The following is a 17,443-nucleotide window of genomic DNA, read 5'->3' as shown; positions in this document are numbered from 1 at the left end:
TACATAAAAAAAATATTAAAAATAAAATAAAATATGGATTAATAACAATAATAAAAAAAAATAATATACATAAAACAAAAGAATGAAAAAAATAAAAAAGATGAGAGAGAAAATGGACGTTCCATTAATTCCTCTCCTGTAAAATATTATAATGATGTTCAATGTGCAATGCAATTTTATTTTTATTGTAATTATAAATGTGTATCGTATTTTTTAATACGATCTTATAGATTGTGTAAATTGTGTACATTTCGTTCATGTTTTGTGTCGGGTGTGTGTCATGTCTTTGTGTTTTTCTGTTTCAGGATTGATTTAATGTTGTTGTATGTCATGTCACTAATCGTTACGTTCCCTTTCAGGTACCTAGATCATAGCATTTCCTTCTTCTTTCCTAAATTTCCTTATTTTCTTTTTGATTCCTCCCGGGTGTGCGGTCGCGCGTTTGCTCTTATTTGCTGTGAATGAGAGCAACGGCTTCCACGTGGCCGCATGTCCAGGTGCAAAAGGTATATCATCTCCTCTCAAAGATGGTAACCAGGTATCATTTCAAGCGCAAAACATAGCCTCTGTATTGATTCAAGACCGTTTCGCATATTACCTTCACGAGGTTGCACCTGTTTCATACAGAATATGCTGCGGATCTCGTTTTGATCCACTAGATTTACCATACGCTGGTTTATCTATGGGATTAAAATTAAATGCTAAATGAAGAATCCTTCCAACAAAACCTTTGAATTTTGATGTAACACCGTAAACATCTTCACCTGTTTTAATACAGAAAATGTGACGGATCTCGTTTTAATCCATTAGATTTCTCATACGTTGATTTATCTATGGGATTAAAATATGCTTAATTAAATGATTTTGAATTTGTTTTGATTCAAATATCTTTTATTATATATTTATTTTACAGAAATCTTCATTTCCTCTAGTAGCCACCTTCAGAGATTACGTTGAATTAAAATTCGATAACTAACCCACAATAGTAGACAGCAGCCATCAGTCCTGTCAGTAGCCATACAAAAGATTCTTGTAGAATACTTATTGGTTCTCAATTCTTCTGTATTGCGGTAAATATCACTGTGCATTAAGTGCAATAAGAAAAGTAAATTATTGTTTCTTTTTCTTTTAGATTCAGATGAAAACTAGCGAAATTCCGCTAGTTGAGAAGTGTGATTGTTTAATGAAGAGGAAAATACATTGAAGAAATTGAATGTATGGTATTTACTACCATGGAATATTTCCTGACACAGAAAGGAAATGATGCTCTTCTGTACCAAGGTTATGAATATACCAAGTATAGGGAGAATGGGAATGGAGTGATCAGCTGGAGATGCAGATCTTACTTTGGCACCAAATGCAGGGCATTCTTAAGGACAAAGGATGAAAATGTCATTGGAGAGGTCCCACAACACTGCCATGATTCTAATCCGCAGAAAGCACAGGCAAACATTTTAAAGTGTAGGATGAAGCTAAACATGAAAGAAGTTGGTGCAACTCCAAAGATAGTTATAGGAGATATCCTATCTGAAGTGAATACAGATATTTTAGAACACTTGCCAAAGCTGTCCTCACTCTCACGAAATCTCCTGAAACATAAAGAACCTGCTCATGTTCCTTCCAATGATACAGATTGTATTATCCCAAAGATGTTTGCCGAAATGATTTTGTATGATTCAGGAGCTGACGATCCAGAAAGGATATTGGCAATTGGGAATGAGGAGCTGTTTTCAGAATCAAACAAGGATGTCATTTATGGAGACGGAACATTTGACAAATCACCTAGCCTACTGTATCAGTTGTACACATGGCATGCTAAGATTGGCAATTCATATCCTCCGTTCATTTATTTTCTGTTGCAAGAAAAGAATATTGACATATACAACAAAATGTTTGCAATATTGAAACATTTGATACCCGACATAAAACCTCAAACAATTTTCCTGGACTTTGATAAACCATGCATGTCTGCCGCTCAAGTTGCTTTTCCAGAAGCACAAGTAAAAGGGTACTACTCTCACCTTTGCCAGAGTTTAATCAAGAAGATTAACAGTACTGGCTTGAAGGAAAGATATGCATCTGATATAGATACAAAGTTGGTGCTGAAGTCACTACCTGTTCTTTCATTTGTGCCAATATCAGATGTAAAAAGTATCTTTGATCAATTAGTTACTATATTTCCAGATGAGGATAGCTACAATGAGATTCTCGCATATTTCCATTCGACTTACATCGAAGGAGTTGCAGGAAGATCGCCTATCTTTCCAATAAGTATATGGAATCATTTTGAGTCAGCTGCTGAGGGATCTATCAATACAACAAATTGCTGTGAACAGTTTCACAACGTCTTGAACTCATTGTTTCAGAGTAATCACCCAAACTTTTGCAATCTCTTAGATGGATTAAGACGAGATATAAGTTGCCACCGTTCACTGTTAGCCAACGTACAAACGGGTCGTCTGGAAGTTAAAAAGAGGAAAAAGTCTGAGACAATTAGTAATCAAGTGGCAATAATTGTGCAGGATTATGAAAATCAAGTTGATAAATTGAGGTTTTTACGCCGATTAGCAAACCTGCTATGATTTTGTACATAGTTATTTACCCAATTGGTTTCATGAAGTATATCATTTACTTATTAAAGGAACCTGTATTTCATTATGTAAATAAAACGTAAGCGATAAGCGTGCATGCAATTGAAATTATTGCAGTGTCACAGTGTGGTCAGGAAAATATATTTTTATTTCTTGTTCTAGCCCTGCGTTTTTGTTTTGCACCTTTCGACGGAAACTGGCATATGCTAAGCGGAGGATTGTCGTGCTTTAAAGAAGAAAATAATCTGAAGAAGTAAGAAAATTCACGTTGTTGGGGTGAGTTTTTATATATTTATATTGAGTTTTAATTGATCTTGTTGCTGCTCATTTTATATGAGTTTTATATATTTTTGCAAGAATCTAGAGTGTAAATTTTAATGGATTGTTAAAACTCTAATGGCGTCTGCGGAGAACCAATTGAAAAAGGGCAAACAGATGAAGGCTGTTCTTGCATAACGAACGAGTTATGCAACATAATGTTCATGAAAGTCGGAACGTTTGTATACGCATGGAGATTATGTGATTAATTTTTTGCACGATTCTTATTTAGTTATCGATCCGTGTATTAAGAAAAACAATTAATTAATAATTTAAATGTTTGATTAAAAATAATAATTGGCGTTTTCAATTGGTTCCTCGAAAAAAACGAAGCTTTTGTTTTTTACTTTCGTTTTCAAAATTCTTTGATTTTTTTTTGCCACAACCGGTTCGTGCTTTCTATTTAAGCCTGGATCTGAGGCGGGAGGAGCGCTTTTCCCTCGTCGCCACCGTACCGCAAACATCGGCACGTGTTTATCCATCCTCGTTCATTCATTCATCTAACGCCCACGCGCTGCTGCGTATTCGCAACAAAAAAAAATCTCTAAAAATTAATATTGATAATAATTCGCAACAAAGTAATTTTTTTATAATAAACGAAAATGAGAAGCAAATCGCTTTTGGTAAAGCTCTTTCTCGGCAATAAGCAAATTGTAAGGAATTTCTCTGTGTCGTCCGCAGCCAAGATGCGTTTCGTGCAATACCAGAAGAACGGCGGTCCTCAACACCTGGGGGCGCAGATTTCCCCCGACGGAGATATCTTCGACATCAGCGCCGTCGACTCCTCCATCCCCAACTCTCTGGTGAAGTTCTTGGCCGCAGGTAATGGCGGCATCGAGAAGGCTAAAAGGTCAGTTAACGAACCTGTTTTTCATATATATCTATGCATTATTTTACATACGAAACTCGAGAGTGTTTCCTTTGGAAAGTGCAACGCTTCGAACATATGCTGCACCTCGAAACGCTCTGCTTTTTCATAAAAATCAATAGTTTTCGTAACACCGCAAATTTCTCTTATATTTCCATCAGTTTATTGAATGAATCAATTCAGGAAATGAGAAAGTGAAAACTTCAATCATTTAGATTATTTGCTTTTAATTGTTGTTTAATTATAATGCAAAATTATCAACTTTTACTCATTTAAATGTTTCAGAAATTCTTAAATTATCAATTTATATATTTCATGAATTCTGAATAATCATACTTTGCTGTAAACAATTGTACGTTTTGTTTGTCAAGGACTAAATTTTAATATGCTCGCCAAACGAGAGAAGTATTAAAGTCATGGCTGAATCGGTTCAAGCTGAAAAGCGACTTGATAATAATTTCATTTTCAGCGCGTTCATCGCTCTCTCGTTGATAATAATGGTTTTATTTAATTCAAAGCAAAGCGTGAATATCTTCTCTTCCTCCTTAGTGTACTCGTTGAGTTAATAAAAAAAGAATCGCGGTTGTCATTGAACTTGTTTCGCTTTCAATTTGTTTTATCAATAGAAACACTCTTCATATGATTATTTAAAACAATTGATTTCAAATAATAAGGTCATTTGATTTATTCATTATTACTTTCGATTAATTCAATTGGCTGAGTAATAATCTGACAAAACCAAAAAAAAAAATATATAAAAATGTGCATAACACAAACATCAATTGATCAATTTGTGAAAACGCGACGTGGAACAAAACAAACAGATTTACGAATCGACAAACACGAAATCCCATTATAAAATACTCGTTTTCTAGACTTGTTATTGAGAAACATTAGTTTCATCTCAACCCGAAAATTGTTGTATTGTTTATGTTAGAAGTACTAAATCCAAACATTCGAGTGCTTTCTAATCATTATAAAGCAGAAATTCTTATAAAAGCGAATGATTTGTGAAAATTGTATTTTTGTTATTATTTGATGTGCATATCTATTCCAACATTATATAAAAAAAAAAGGTTTATCGAGGCGAGAGATAAAACGTATAAATACTGAAAGAAGAGGAGTCATGTAACGTTTATCGGTCACGTTTTCGCTTCTATAATCTTATGGATTTACTCTGCAGACGCATTTCGCGTTTGTTTACTTATCACCTGATTTTTTGTTTTACTTTTTGGTCAATTCGATAATCAAGAGTGCAAACAGAATATACCCAAAATAGAGATTGTAATTAGCGTGATTTGGATAATTTTGCATCTAAATTTATTTAATTCTTATTTGCTTCATTTGAAACAAATCATAAAAATTTGATTATGTAACATAATTAAAATTGTTTACTATTGTCACATGATTTCGTCAAATCATGCGTGCAAACAAAAGAGAATCATTTCAATAGTTGTCATTGTTATTAACTTAAGAATATGGTTACTAGATCTTGTTTGATTATGTAACCTGAATTATATTTCTGAATAGTTGATAGAAAGCCGCGAGCTGGAATTTATATTAAAATGTAACCTTCTCTTTGTATTTTTAGCCACACTCGACGTGATTCCAATACTAAATCTTACATACTTGTAGAATTTATGTTCAATATTCCTGTTTTATTTATAAAAACAAAAAATACTCACTTCATGAGTGTTTTTACATTTATTTTTCATCATAAGATGATGACTTCCCAATTTTGTTTTGTATATACAATGAATTATCATTGTTGGCAAAATCCACGATTGCGATAGTGATTCTAGTTTGTAATTTATAAACTATTTCATTGTGGAAATGTAAATGTGTACAGTTCAAACTGATGTTAATCCACTTGGAATGTTGTTAAATGAGAGTACATCTGTTTTTTTTTATCTAATCTTAATTTATCTTTAACTTCGTCATTGCCTCTCAGATTGAGTTTAGCAACAAACAATGATATAATTAACAATTGCTCGAAAAAATAATCATTGTTGTTGTTTTAAATTAATTAAAACTAATTAATTAATGCTTGTTATTGCAATAAAGATTTCTTTAATTACCCTAGTGACAAGGTAAACAACTTATCGCTTGTTTCCTATATTTATGCTTATTTTATAACAGGAATGTTAATTATGTTGCCTAATAATCGTTTTTTAAAATTTTTCTTTTTGCAGGATCGTCGCGGCTGGGAAATCCGTGGTGTCACCGAGCGAGGTGAAATTCCTGTCGCCGATAACTAGACCGGACAAGGTGGTCTGCGTCGGATTGAATTACACCGGTCACTGCGACGAGCAGAACAAACCCTATCCAAAAGAACCGATGTTCTTCAACAAGTTCCCGAGCTGCATCGTCGGACCCAACGACGAAGTCAAATTACCATCGATTTCGAACGTAATCAATCATATAATTGATCGATCTTAAGAATTAATTGATTTTTTTTCAGAGCGTTGATTGGGAGGTTGAATTGGCTGTGGTAATCGGTAAAACTGCGAAAGATATTCGCAGGGATCAAGCGCAGAATCACATATTCGGATACACCATCGCTCAAGATATAAGCGCGAGGGATTGGCAGAAGGAGAGGAACCACGGACAGTATCTGCTCGGTAAATCGATGGATACGTTCTGTCCGTTGGGACCTGCCGTTGTTACGAAGGAATTCATCAATGCAAACGATTTGAAGATCACGAGCACTCTCAACGGTAAAGTCAAGCAGTGCGGAAACACTTCGGAGCTCATCTTCAAAGTCGACTTCCTCGTGGCGTACCTCTCCGAGTAAGTTCTACATGAAAGATTTAACAATATAAATTAAACTATCGCTTATTTCAGAATCGTTACTTTATACCCTGGAGATGTTATTTTAACCGGAACGCCGTCCGGAGTCGGCATGCACAGAAGTCCACCGGAATACCTGAAATCCGGAGACGTTCTCGAAAGCGAAATCGAGGGAATCGGCAAGATGGTCAACAAAATAGTTTGAAGACTTTCGGCACTCTTAATTAATAAGGTTCACAATTATTTTTTTTTAATATACGGATGAAAATTTTATTTTTTTATTTATTTAACAACTAATTAACGAATTGCAATACAAATTTACACGCCCTGCGGAGGGAAGTAAGGTTTCGGTTTCGCGGATGTGTACTTGAATTCCTCTCGGTTATGATAGGGTTCGTACGGATCCTCCACGTAGTACTTTGGTTTCCTCCAGAAGTTGCAGACCATCTTGTCGAGCAGCGTGTTCTGGTTGCCGTTGCAGAAGACGTGCTGCCTCAGTCTGCGCATCCTCGCCGGGTGTTTCTGCCAAATTTTCTTGTTCCTGCCGCACTTGGTGTGTATCCAGCCGCCCCAATCCAGACGGTAGAACCTCTTCAGCACCGCTTTGCAAGTCCTCCTCCTCCCTTTGCTCAGCGTGTATTTGGTCAACGACCTCTGCGCATTGTTGCCGATCTCCTGCACTCGCGGATTCGATAGCAGTGGTGAATTCACCGTGCAGGTGAAAGGTTTGAGTAGAGTTGAAAAGTTGCTGGCGATCGGCTGCAATCGCGTTGCATTTTGTAGCGTTGGGAAGGCTCTAGAAGAGCACTGAAGTGCTACAAACAAAAGAATATTTATTAGGGATAAATAAAATCAAGTGGTTGATTGTCGTTTAGAAAATTATAATCAAGCAACAATTGGAAAAACAAATTGATAGTGCAAATTATAAATGTCCCTAACAACAGTCAACAATGTTGAAAGAGATTGATAATAATCGAGTTGCAGATTTGAATTGCGTATTGTTATTATGTGTATCGCACGGATTGTTATGTAAGTAATAATTAAGTTTATATAAGTTGTGGGATTTGCTAAGACTAGTGTATTTAAAATATGAAATTTGATAAATTGTTGATTGAGTCTGGGTGAATTTCGTTTCGTTGTGTTGCATTCCTATAAGATGTTGCGTAACAGCTGAGGATGGTGTAGGGCTGTGCGTGCGGGTGCGAGTGAGATGGCGCTTGCGGTACCAACGTGAGCGAAACTAGAACCTAACCTCTTTTATATATTGAATGGAAAAGGGGTTTTTATTTTTTTTTTGGGTAAAAACAAATGCGGCCCGGAGCAGTTAATTCGAAATATTTCAGTTTTATTTATCGTTGATAAGCGAGTGCTCTCAATTTTTTGATGACAGTACAATGAGAAACTTCAAATTCAACGTGGAATTCAGGCAAAGAATTGTGTAGACGACATCGAAGCGAAAAAAAAGAAACGGGAGAGAAGACACACAAAACACTCACCTCGTCGCACGAGTACACGAAACATCACTGAAACGCTGCCTCCTCACTCACCCGCTCTCTCCGCGCCGCTCACCACCACCAAAGCTTCGCATATATGAACTGTCAGAAGGCACGCAACTCGCCGCACTCGCAATAAAACGCTGCTGCTGCTGCTCTCTCGCTCGGATTTTCTCCCCCCCGCAAAAAATAAAAACAATATCGAAGCATCGAAGGGGGCGCAAAGATGTTCAGAGTCGTGACCAAAATACCAGCCACCAGGATCAATTCTCAGACCAGGGTGAGTTGCAGCAGTCTCTTTCAACATTACAAATCTGCACAAATCATTTTTTCTCGATTCGTATGAATCCTTGCACTCGCACACGAATCGAATTTGCCCATGTTATGTCATAACATCTGAGGGGAAAAACTTGAGATACGTGCAGATTCTCGAACCTTGTCCGAAAATAGACCGTTTCGATGATATCACCATCGTAATCTAATTGGAAAATATCTTTTATGCCAAGAAAATGCACATAATTTCACATACACCTAACCTACAAACTGTTATTACTACAATCCTGATTCCATCCATCACACGACCAGTTCACAATAATCTCAATGTTTTCATATATAAATCTTGTTCCATCTGTCAAATTTTGTGGCCTATCGTGACTCTTCTTTTGAATTCCGGATTAGTGCAGTGTCTTGAAATTGGTAAAGTTTTCTATCTGTAAGAACATGCAAAGAGTGTTTAAATCGAATTGGAATTACATGAAAAATTCGAGTGGAAATATTTTCAAATGATAGTGATATCGTAATAATAATAATACTGCATTATTGATTTGATTAGTGAAGCGTAGTTTTGGTTCAATTGAGTGCATTTGTTGAGGATTTACAAGTGTCGTCTGAATTAAATTAAAAAAAAAATTAGAATAGAAATGTTACTTAATTGTAACTTTAAACTGTTGGTTTTATGTTATTACATAATGCTATTTGAATCAGTGTTTTTATAGTGAAGACAAATGTAAAATTGAAGGTGAAAGCAATGCCGTATTATTGATTGATTGATTTGGTTAGATGTAATTGGGAGAGTTTGTATCATTTGAGAAGTGAATACTACAGTTGCAAATGATAGTGTAGATGCAATGCTGCATTATTGATTTGATTAGTGTAGCCTAGTTTCGTTTCAATTAAGTGCATTTCTTGAAGATTTACAAGTGTCGTCTAAATTAAATTAAAAAAAAATTAGAATAGAAATGTTACTTAATTGTAACTTTAAACTGTTGGTTTTATATTATTACATAATGCTATTGGAATCGGTGAAGACAAATGTAAAATTGAAGGTGAAAGCAATGCCGTATTATTGATTGATTCATTTGATTAGATGTAATTGGGAGAGTTTGTATCATTTAAGAAGTGAATACTACAGTTGCAAATGATAGTGTAGATGCAATGCTGCATTATTGATTTGATTAGTGAAGTCTAGTTTCGTTTCAATTGAGTGGATTTGTTGAAGATGTACAAGTGTCGTCTGAATTAAATTAAAAAAAAAATAGAATAGAAATGTTAGTTAATTGTAACTTTAAACTGTTGGTTCTATATTATTACATAATGCTATTTGAATCGGTGTTGTTGTAGTGAAGATAAATGTAAAATTGAAGGTGAAAGCAATTCCGTATTATTGATTGATTGATTTGGTTAGATGTTAATTGGGAGAGTTTGTATCGTTTAAGAAGTGAATACTACAGTTGCAAATGATAGTGTAGATGCAATGCTGCATTATTGATTTGATTAGTGAAGCCAAGTGTCGTCTGAATTAAATTTAAAAATTTTTAGAATAGAAATGTTACTTAATTGTAGCTTTAAACTATTGGTTTTATATTATTACATAATGCTATTGGAATCAGTGAAGACAAATGTAAAATTGAAGGTGAAAGCAATGCCGTGTTATTGATTGATTGATTTGGTTAGATGTAATTGGGAGAGTTTGTATCGTTTAAGAAGTGAAAACTACAGTTGCAAATGATAGTGTAGATGCAATGCTGCATTATCGATTTGATTAGTGAAGCAAAGTTTTGGTTCAATTGAGTGGATTTCTTGAAGATTTACAAGTATCGTCTGAATTAAATTTAAAAAAATTAGAATAGAAATGTTACTTAATTGTAAGTTTAAACTGTTGGTTTTATATTATTACATAATGCTATTGGAATCAGTGAAGACAAATGTAAAATTGAAGGTGAAAGCAATGCTTGATTTGGTTAGATGTAATTGGGAGAGTTTGTATCGTTTAAGAAGTGAATACTACAGTTGCAAGTGTTGATTTATTTATGGTTTTAGATTGGGCAATCCCGGTTATACAGGACGATCCGACACTATTCGAAAAAGGGAGAGAACGAGCTATGCCCGCCGACCCCACCGAAATCTGGCGGCGGATCGCTGTACATGATCGGCGCACTGACGGTGGTGACCGGAGCGACACTGGGATACGCCAAGTACGATCCGGACTTTAGGGATTGGCTGAAGGAGCGTGTCCCGTTCACCGATGATCTTATCCGATTCGTCGCGCAGGAGGACGGGACGTGGGCGGATCAGTTGAGCAAGTTGATGTCGAAGTTTTCGGCGAAACCGCCGCTCCGACTCCCCGCCGTCATCGAGGAGAAAAAGAAGGACTACAACGGTACGAAACGATAGGTGTTTTGTTGAGGTGATCTGAGATTTTACATTAATTCTTTCAGCGCCGCATCCCGTTTTCCCGAAGATCGCCGAAGACTCGAAACACACCGATTCCTACAACGAGATCCGCGTCGAGCAGAAATCCTCGCCCGGAGCGACGCCCTTCGTCGAGATCAGTAAATGGTGCTTCAATTAATTGTCGGCAGTTTTTTATTAATAAGTCTCTTTCAGGCGGCGATGTTAAGCGTGATCCATCGAAATTGCCCGTCGACGAGATCGCCGACCTCGAGCTGAGCATCACGTCGAACGCGACGATGGCCATCGAGGAGTACAACAAGTCCATCTACACCCTGAGAAACTACAACAGCAACGTGGAGGTCGTCGTCGAGGAGTCCGTGGACAGGATCGACCCGTCGGTGTGGGACAATCTGAGGAAGAAGTCGAAGGACAAGGACCAGCAGATCAGCGATGCGAACAAGCACGCTAACGAAGCGCTGAAGAGTATCAGCGAGCTGAAGAAGATGCTGAGGAGGAAGGATTTGAACGTGCCGGAGGTGACGATCGAACGCACCAAAGTGAACATGCACAGGATGGAGCACGATTTGCACGCTGCCAAGGCGGAGCTGGACAAGGAGATGAGGCTGTCCAGCGTCACGGACAAGTACTGGCATAAGGTGCGCGAATCTCTCATTTCATCATCATCGAACGAAATTCGTATTCATATTCGTAATTATTTGTAGGTCGAACAAGCCAGGAAGCATTTCGGAAAGGAACTCGAAGCTCTCTTCCCCACCATCAATCTGGAGCAGAGGAACGTGACCATCTCGGACGCCGACATGGATCTGTTCGTGCTGCACGCCATGTCCAAGGTCCTCTACTACCAGAAGGAGCTCTACAAACTGGAAACGCTGAGCGATCAGCGTCTGCAGGACGCTATGGATTCTGCGAAGAACACCGGAAACTTTGAAGTTCTCACCACCGAGCAGATCTGCCTCGAGCTCGAGAAGGAGAAGCGTAAATTGGAGACGGAATACCAGACCAAAGTACGAACTATACGCACACGCATGTTTTGTGTATTTACTCCTTTTTTTGTTGTTGTTGTTGTTGGTAGTGCTTGAAACTGAGGCAGGAATCCGAGCACGAGCTCAGGCAAAAGCTGAAGATGCAATCGGAGGCGTTCACCGATCACCTCGAGGACGCGATCCAAACTCGCGAGATGGAGCTGGAGCGTCTGCTGAACAGGAAGTTCGACGAGGATTTGACTGAGGAGAGGTGCAAGTACAAGATGCAGGTGTCCGCGATGGTCGGTCGTCTTAGAGGAATGGAGGAAGCCATGAAAGGTATGAAAAACAACTTATTAATACTTAGAGCTAATTACTTTTGGTCTTTATTGATTGCATCATTTGAAGAATGCTTTCGTTTAGCGTATATTTCATTATCATTCATCAACTTATTTGTTTTATGTTACACACTTAGACTGGGACTTTACAGGTATTATTATACAGAGACTTAACATTTTTATTATCTTTACCTCATTTGTTTTGCATGATTTTAATTAATTTAATTATTAATACATAAAACAGATATGTTAGAATTTATCGAATTTGGGTTTGTTACTAATTGATGTTGATGTTTTTTTCAGCGAGAGCCGATGCTGATAAGACCGCCCATCAAGCGCAGGTCCTCTGGAGCGCCTGTCAAGCGCTCTTCAGGTCCGTGAAGGCTGGATGTCCGGGCGTTGCGTGGATGGATCAGCTGAGGCCTCTGGAAGCGGAAATCCACGCTGTGAAAAGCGCTGCCGGTAACTGCGATATTTTCAATTCAATAATAAGGTAATCATCGGTGATCGTTTCAGCTGAAAACGATGAACTGGTGAAGGTCGTCATCGAGGGAATCCCGTCGGAGGCGAAGGAGCGCGGCGTGTTCCCCGAGGACGCTCTGCGCGAGCGCTTCCTGAAGGTGGAGAAGGTCGCCAGGAGTATGGCGCTGCTTCCCGAGACCGGCGGTTTCCTGCACATGTACTTTTTGTCCTATCTGCAATCCATGTTGCTGCTCAAGTCCACTAATCCCATTCCGCAGGCGGAACTTAACGACGAAAGCGTTGATTTTACTAAATTAGGTACAAACGAAATTCTACAGAGAGCACGGTAAATATGATTGTTATGATTGATCGTTGCATTTTAAATTGATTGAATTTGTTGTTTTGTTTGTTTGTAGGTACTGGATGGATCGTGGAGATTTCGCGCAGACCCTGAGATACATGAACCTGTTGAAGGGTGCGGCCCGCGCCGTCGCCAAACAGTGGATGAACGAGGCGAGGATACTGCTTGAAACCCAGCAGGCCGCCAACACCCTGATGTCTTATGCGGCCGCCAGCGGTCTCACGTACATGTAGTAGCAACATTCATCCTTTGTATATATATATAACAGAACAAAACAAAAAAGAAAACACTACATTTTTTTTTCCTTCGTTTGAAAACGGCCGGTGATAAATTTAAATTAATTTAAAACCTAGTAATGTGTCCGCATATTAATAATTATCCATATTATAAATATATACAAGTAATTTTAATCGATTGTAATTTTGAAAAGACGACTTACCATAACACAGCCAGAGTGAGAGAGAGACGTGTATAGAAGAAATGATGATAAAGAGAGAGAAAGAAAGAGAGCTTTACCTAGTCCAATATTCGCATCGACGTTGTTTAATTAAACCTTCCTCTCGCAGAAGAAATCAAAACTTAATTCGATTTGTAAAATTGTGTGAAAGGGGAATAAATAGTGAGAGATGTTGCGTTTTTTTCTTGTTGTTGTTGTTGTTAGTTCTTTCTCAACACGTGTGTGTTATTTCTTCATTCGCCATCTGATCATAACTTATTTATTATTATATCGATTTTCTTTGTTGTTGTTATTATTTTACCTTTTTATGTTTGTCGCAGAGAATATCGTTGTCCGTTCCTAGGCTTAATTTAATCTGTAAAATCAAATTTGTTACTCGTTAATTTTTTTTATTATTTTTTTTTTCATCCTCTCCCCAAAAAAAAAACCGCCTCCCATCATCATTTTATACAATTTGATCGCTAACTAATTAACATGTACTTATATATTAACAAATAGACATGACTTAAGTCATCATTCAAATTGAAGATTGAGACTTAAATGTATTGATTCTCAATACGTGCAAAGGTTTGAAGAATGATCATGATTTTATGATTTTTTTTTGCTTATTGAAGATATAAATAATTCATACTGTATGTATCGATGTTGTAATTTGAACAGGGTGGAGAAAATAGAAGAGAACTGCTTGTTTGTGGAAGCTGCTCAATCCCAGAGATTTAGATTGATGGGAGATGGAGATGTTTACGGAGAAGACGGATCGCGTGTCAGCAATACTAAAAAAAAGAAGTTCCTTTATAATACTTATTTCTTATTCAGTTATTAAAGCCAAACACGATTCAGGTGAGGGAAAATGTTACGTGAAACGTGTTTGGTGATTTAAGTGAGAAAATCAAAACGTTACGTAACGTATTGTCAATTTAAGATCGTTACGTAAATTCACGATGAAAAGTTTGAGAAACAATCGAATTCTTACGTTTTTAAGAATACATTCGTTTGTTTTAAGTAAGAAAATCAAAACGTAACGTATTGCAATTTAAGATCGTTACGTAAATTCACGATGAAAAGTTTGAGAAATAATTGAATTCTTACGTTTTTAAGAAAACATTCGTTTGTTTTAAATGAGAAAATCAAAACGTAACGTAACGTATTGTCAATTTATGATCGTTACGTAAATTTACACAATCGAATTCTTACGTTTTTAAGAATACATTCGTTTGTTATAAGTAAGAAAATCAAAACGTAACGTATTGTCAATTTATGATCGTTACGTAAATTTACGATGAAATGTTTGAGAAACAATCGAATTCTTACGTTTGTTTTAAATGAGAAAATCAAAACGTTACGTAACGTATTGTCAATTTATGATCGTTACGTAAATTCACGATGAAAAGTTTGAGAAACAATCGAATTCTTACGTTTGTTTTAAATGAGAAAATCAAAACGTTACGTAACGTATTGTCAATTTATGATCGTTACGTAAATTTACAGATGAAAATTTACAAATCGAATTCTTACGTTTTTAAGAATACATTCGTTTGTTATAAGTAAGAAAATCAAAACGTAACGTATTGTCAATTTATGATCGTTACGTAAATTTAATAAAATGTTTGAGAAACAATCGAATTCTTACGTTTGTTTTAAATGAGAAAATCAAAACGTTACGTAACGTATTGTCAATTTATGATCGTTACGTAAATTTACGATGAAAATTTTGAGAAACATTCGAATTCTTACGTCTGTTTTAAATGAGAAAAACAAAACGTTACGTAACGTATTGTCAATTTATGATCGTTACGTAAATTCACGATGAAACAATCGAATTCTTACGTTTTTAAGTATACATTCGTTTGTTTCAAGTGAGTAACATAAATAACTGGTATATTTGTACTTACGTAAAACGAAGTTCGATGAAAATCATTGATACTACATTGTGGACTCGTTCGTTTTCGTGAATCAATCGCAGTCGAATTACTGCAATTACACTTATAAAATATGAATTGATGGATGCAATTTGTACGATTGGAAAGATGAATGTCTGATTACGGAGAGAGTCAATTTACAAAATTACGTTCGCTTCGAAATGCGTCGGATCGCCTCGTCTACGGAGAAAACAAATTTGACAAAGTTTTACGAAGGGATGGCACCTATCTACATCATCTGCAGACTCACCGGAATCTTCCCTTTATCCGCGCGCCGATCCAAAGGCAACATAATCGTAACGTTAAGAAGAAACGATTACTTTTACATCGTTTCCTACTTCTTGATCTACGTTTCTCTCTCAATTTACGCCACGTACAACGTGTTTGTAGATGAGGAGAATTACGTTATTGTTCCTAAAGTGTTGGTGCTGTCTGAGACGTTGATTGTGATCATTTTGATGCTCACAACGATGTTTTTCTGCTTCTTCTTCAGGCGGCTTTTGCTCGACTGCGCTCGCTTAATAACCGACGTAGATTGCACGCTGCAGCGCTTAAAAGTTTGGATCAACTATAGAGCTGCGATGTGGAGCAACTTGAAGGTGTTCGGGATAATGATCGTTTCGGTTTTCGCGAGAAGCATCGTCATGGGTTCGACTCTTCGCGTGGATGTCGTGCAACAGTTCACGCTGTTCCTGGCGACGTTCATCAAATCGCTGAGCAAATACGAGTTCATAGCGATGTTGCTTCCATTGAGCGTCAGATTCAACAAGATCAACGACGAGATTGTTGCGTATCGGGTGAGGAGGAGAGATCCGAGTCTTCCCGGTGATCTTTACACGCTCTGCAGGACGCACTTTAAACTTTGCAACATCTCGAGAAGACTCAACATTTGCTTCGCCTTTCAACTGCTCTCCTCTTTAGCCGTTTCCCTCACGGACATCCTCTTCCAAGGGTTTTACCTCTACGTCATCATGACGAAGAAGCAGAGACTCGCAACGCCCGCGATGATGGCCTCACCCGTCGTCTGGTTGATAGACGAATGCATGGAAATCTATCTTTTAGTCAACGCCTGCTCGACGACTTGTCAAGCCGTACGTTATGTAATCTTTTGAAACATCAAACACTCACCAAAATACGTTTTTCTAAGAGATAATCGTGTGAGAAGTGAACTGCTGCTGCAATGCACCATTAATTCTTGTAAATTAATTTCGCAGTCGCATTAATCCATCTCAATTTATCGCCAGGGCTTAATTAATTTGAAAACCTTTCTATTTTCTTCATTCTTTTTGCAGGCGAACGCATCTGGAATGGTTCTGCACGAGCTCCGAAATTCGCTGCAAGAGCACGACATTGATCAATACGTGAGATTCTTTTCCACTATTTGCTCATTAATCTAATTGGAAACAAACAATTAACAGTTCAACTTAACACGTATTTACCTCAGTTTTCTTACGTTGCAGATCCAGATGTTCTCATTGCAAATGCTCCATCAGAAACTCGAGTTTTCCGCGCTCGGATTCTTCACCATCGATTACTCCTTACTCTACTCGGTAAATATCTGCAAAAAGAATCAACTTTAAACACTTGCAAATACAAGAAAACATCAACAATATGTATTTCTTTGGATTATGATTTCATATGCTTCTACGTTATCTAGCTACTAAGTGAATAATAATACGATTTGAGCAAAGTTTCGCCGAATTCCGAAGTTCGTAAAACACCGAAACTTAACTTGCTGACGGCTCAAATTGGATTTGAGAGAAGTTCAATGTTAACACCAATTTGCCCAAAGTGTTCTACAATATTATCATCACATTACATTATATACATTGCACACGCAAACTTTACAAATTTTTATTGCAAACGCTCAAACTTTTTCGATCGAAAAGTGAAGTAAAAAAAGCAACAACACTAAATTACATGTTTCTTAATCATCTGGAAAGCTTTTAATTTCCACTCTGCGTCTAATCTAAGAAGTAAAGAGAAAACTCTTTCGTTCTGCTCATTTTTCACTTATTCACGTCATTAATTTACGTCAAACCGAGTACATTTTTCCACAATCTTCATCTTTCCCTGACAATTTAATTATTACTTTTTGCGATTTTCTTACCGCAAACTCAATTTGTCTCATTCACTCGTTTCGTTAGAATGAAACTTATATTAATGCTCGTTTTTCTTTTACAGATCGTT

At 37.0% G+C, this 17,443-nt stretch overlaps 5 protein-coding genes across 7 annotated transcripts; 4 read left to right on the top strand and 1 right to left on the bottom strand.

Moving 5' to 3' along the window:
* Positions 1-935: 935 nt before the first annotated feature.
* On the top strand, positions 936-2,832 carry LOC108563135. The gene is made up of 3 exons (XM_017921725.1): positions 936-1,070; positions 1,133-2,670; positions 2,754-2,832. The coding sequence occupies exon 2, from the start codon at positions 1,218-1,220 to the stop codon at positions 2,580-2,582; it is 1,365 nt and encodes a 454-aa protein (XP_017777214.1). The 5' UTR covers positions 936-1,070; positions 1,133-1,217; the 3' UTR covers positions 2,583-2,670; positions 2,754-2,832.
* Positions 2,709-6,838, top strand: LOC108563136 (fumarylacetoacetate hydrolase domain-containing protein 2A). Of its 3 annotated transcripts, none has more exons than XM_017921728.1 (5): positions 2,709-2,844; positions 3,591-3,759; positions 5,970-6,186; positions 6,239-6,567; positions 6,622-6,838. In XM_017921728.1, the coding sequence occupies exons 2-5, from the start codon at positions 3,596-3,598 to the stop codon at positions 6,770-6,772; spliced, it is 861 nt and encodes a 286-aa protein (XP_017777217.1). In that variant the 5' UTR covers positions 2,709-2,844; positions 3,591-3,595; the 3' UTR covers positions 6,773-6,838. The 3 variants fall into 3 exon arrangements, with proteins under 3 accessions (XP_017777217.1, XP_017777216.1, XP_017777215.1); XM_017921727.1 differs by having other exon boundaries at positions 2,709-2,867; XM_017921726.1 differs by lacking the exon at positions 2,709-2,844 and having other exon boundaries at positions 3,200-3,759.
* On the bottom strand, positions 6,832-8,142 carry LOC108563137 (39S ribosomal protein L35, mitochondrial). Its single transcript, XM_017921730.1, has 2 exons — positions 8,064-8,142; positions 6,832-7,382 (listed from the first exon to the last, which is right to left on the bottom strand). Exons 1-2 carry the CDS (start codon positions 8,086-8,088, stop codon positions 6,886-6,888), a joined length of 522 nt encoding a protein of 173 aa, XP_017777219.1. The 5' UTR covers positions 8,089-8,142; the 3' UTR covers positions 6,832-6,885.
* Positions 8,138-13,152, top strand: LOC108563133 (MICOS complex subunit Mic60). Its single transcript, XM_017921724.1, has 9 exons — positions 8,138-8,340; positions 10,380-10,719; positions 10,778-10,891; positions 10,947-11,389; positions 11,456-11,758; positions 11,827-12,055; positions 12,358-12,516; positions 12,571-12,862; positions 12,933-13,152. The coding sequence occupies exons 1-9, from the start codon at positions 8,287-8,289 to the stop codon at positions 13,108-13,110; spliced, it is 2,112 nt and encodes a 703-aa protein (XP_017777213.1). The 5' UTR covers positions 8,138-8,286; the 3' UTR covers positions 13,111-13,152.
* Positions 13,153-15,471: 2,319 nt separating this feature from the next.
* LOC108563132 lies at positions 15,472-16,792 on the top strand. Its single transcript, XM_017921723.1, has 2 exons — positions 15,472-16,614; positions 16,714-16,792. Exon 1 carries the CDS (start codon positions 15,472-15,474, stop codon positions 16,363-16,365), a length of 894 nt encoding a protein of 297 aa, XP_017777212.1. The 3' UTR covers positions 16,366-16,614; positions 16,714-16,792.
* The last annotated feature ends 651 nt before the right edge of the window (positions 16,793-17,443 follow it).

Source organism: Nicrophorus vespilloides, unplaced genomic scaffold (genome assembly GCF_001412225.1).
Source record: "Nicrophorus vespilloides isolate i.1.1-1 unplaced genomic scaffold, Nicve_v1.0, whole genome shotgun sequence".
Taxonomy (NCBI): Eukaryota; Metazoa; Arthropoda; class Insecta; order Coleoptera; family Silphidae; genus Nicrophorus; species Nicrophorus vespilloides.
This window is presented reverse-complemented; position numbering and strand designations above follow the sequence as displayed.

Excerpts from the sequence above, each read along its gene's own strand:
- LOC108563135 (XM_017921725.1), top strand. The coding sequence starts at position 1,218 with ATGGTATTTACTACCATGGAATATTTCCTGACACAGAAAGGAAATGAT.
- LOC108563136 (XM_017921726.1), top strand. The coding sequence starts at position 3,512 with ATGAGAAGCAAATCGCTTTTGGTAAAGCTCTTTCTCGGCAATAAGCAA. Across the intron at positions 3,760-5,969 it reads GGCATCGAGAAGGCTAAAAG|GATCGTCGCGGCTGGGAAAT; the intron begins GTCAGTTAACGA and ends TTCTTTTTGCAG. Across the intron at positions 6,187-6,238 it reads AATTACCATCGATTTCGAAC|AGCGTTGATTGGGAGGTTGA; the intron begins GTAATCAATCAT and ends ATTTTTTTTCAG.
- LOC108563137 (XM_017921730.1), bottom strand. The coding sequence starts at position 8,088 with ATGTTTCGTGTACTCGTGCGACGAG. Across the intron at positions 7,383-8,063 it reads TCGTGTACTCGTGCGACGAG|CACTTCAGTGCTCTTCTAGA; the intron begins GTGAGTGTTTTG and ends TTTTGTTTGTAG.
- LOC108563133 (XM_017921724.1), top strand. The coding sequence starts at position 8,287 with ATGTTCAGAGTCGTGACCAAAATACCAGCCACCAGGATCAATTCTCAG. Across the intron at positions 10,720-10,777 it reads GAAAAAGAAGGACTACAACG|CGCCGCATCCCGTTTTCCCG; the intron begins GTACGAAACGAT and ends TAATTCTTTCAG. Across the intron at positions 11,759-11,826 it reads AGACGGAATACCAGACCAAA|TGCTTGAAACTGAGGCAGGA; the intron begins GTACGAACTATA and ends TGTTGTTGGTAG.
- LOC108563132 (XM_017921723.1), top strand. The coding sequence starts at position 15,472 with ATGGCACCTATCTACATCATCTGCAGACTCACCGGAATCTTCCCTTTA.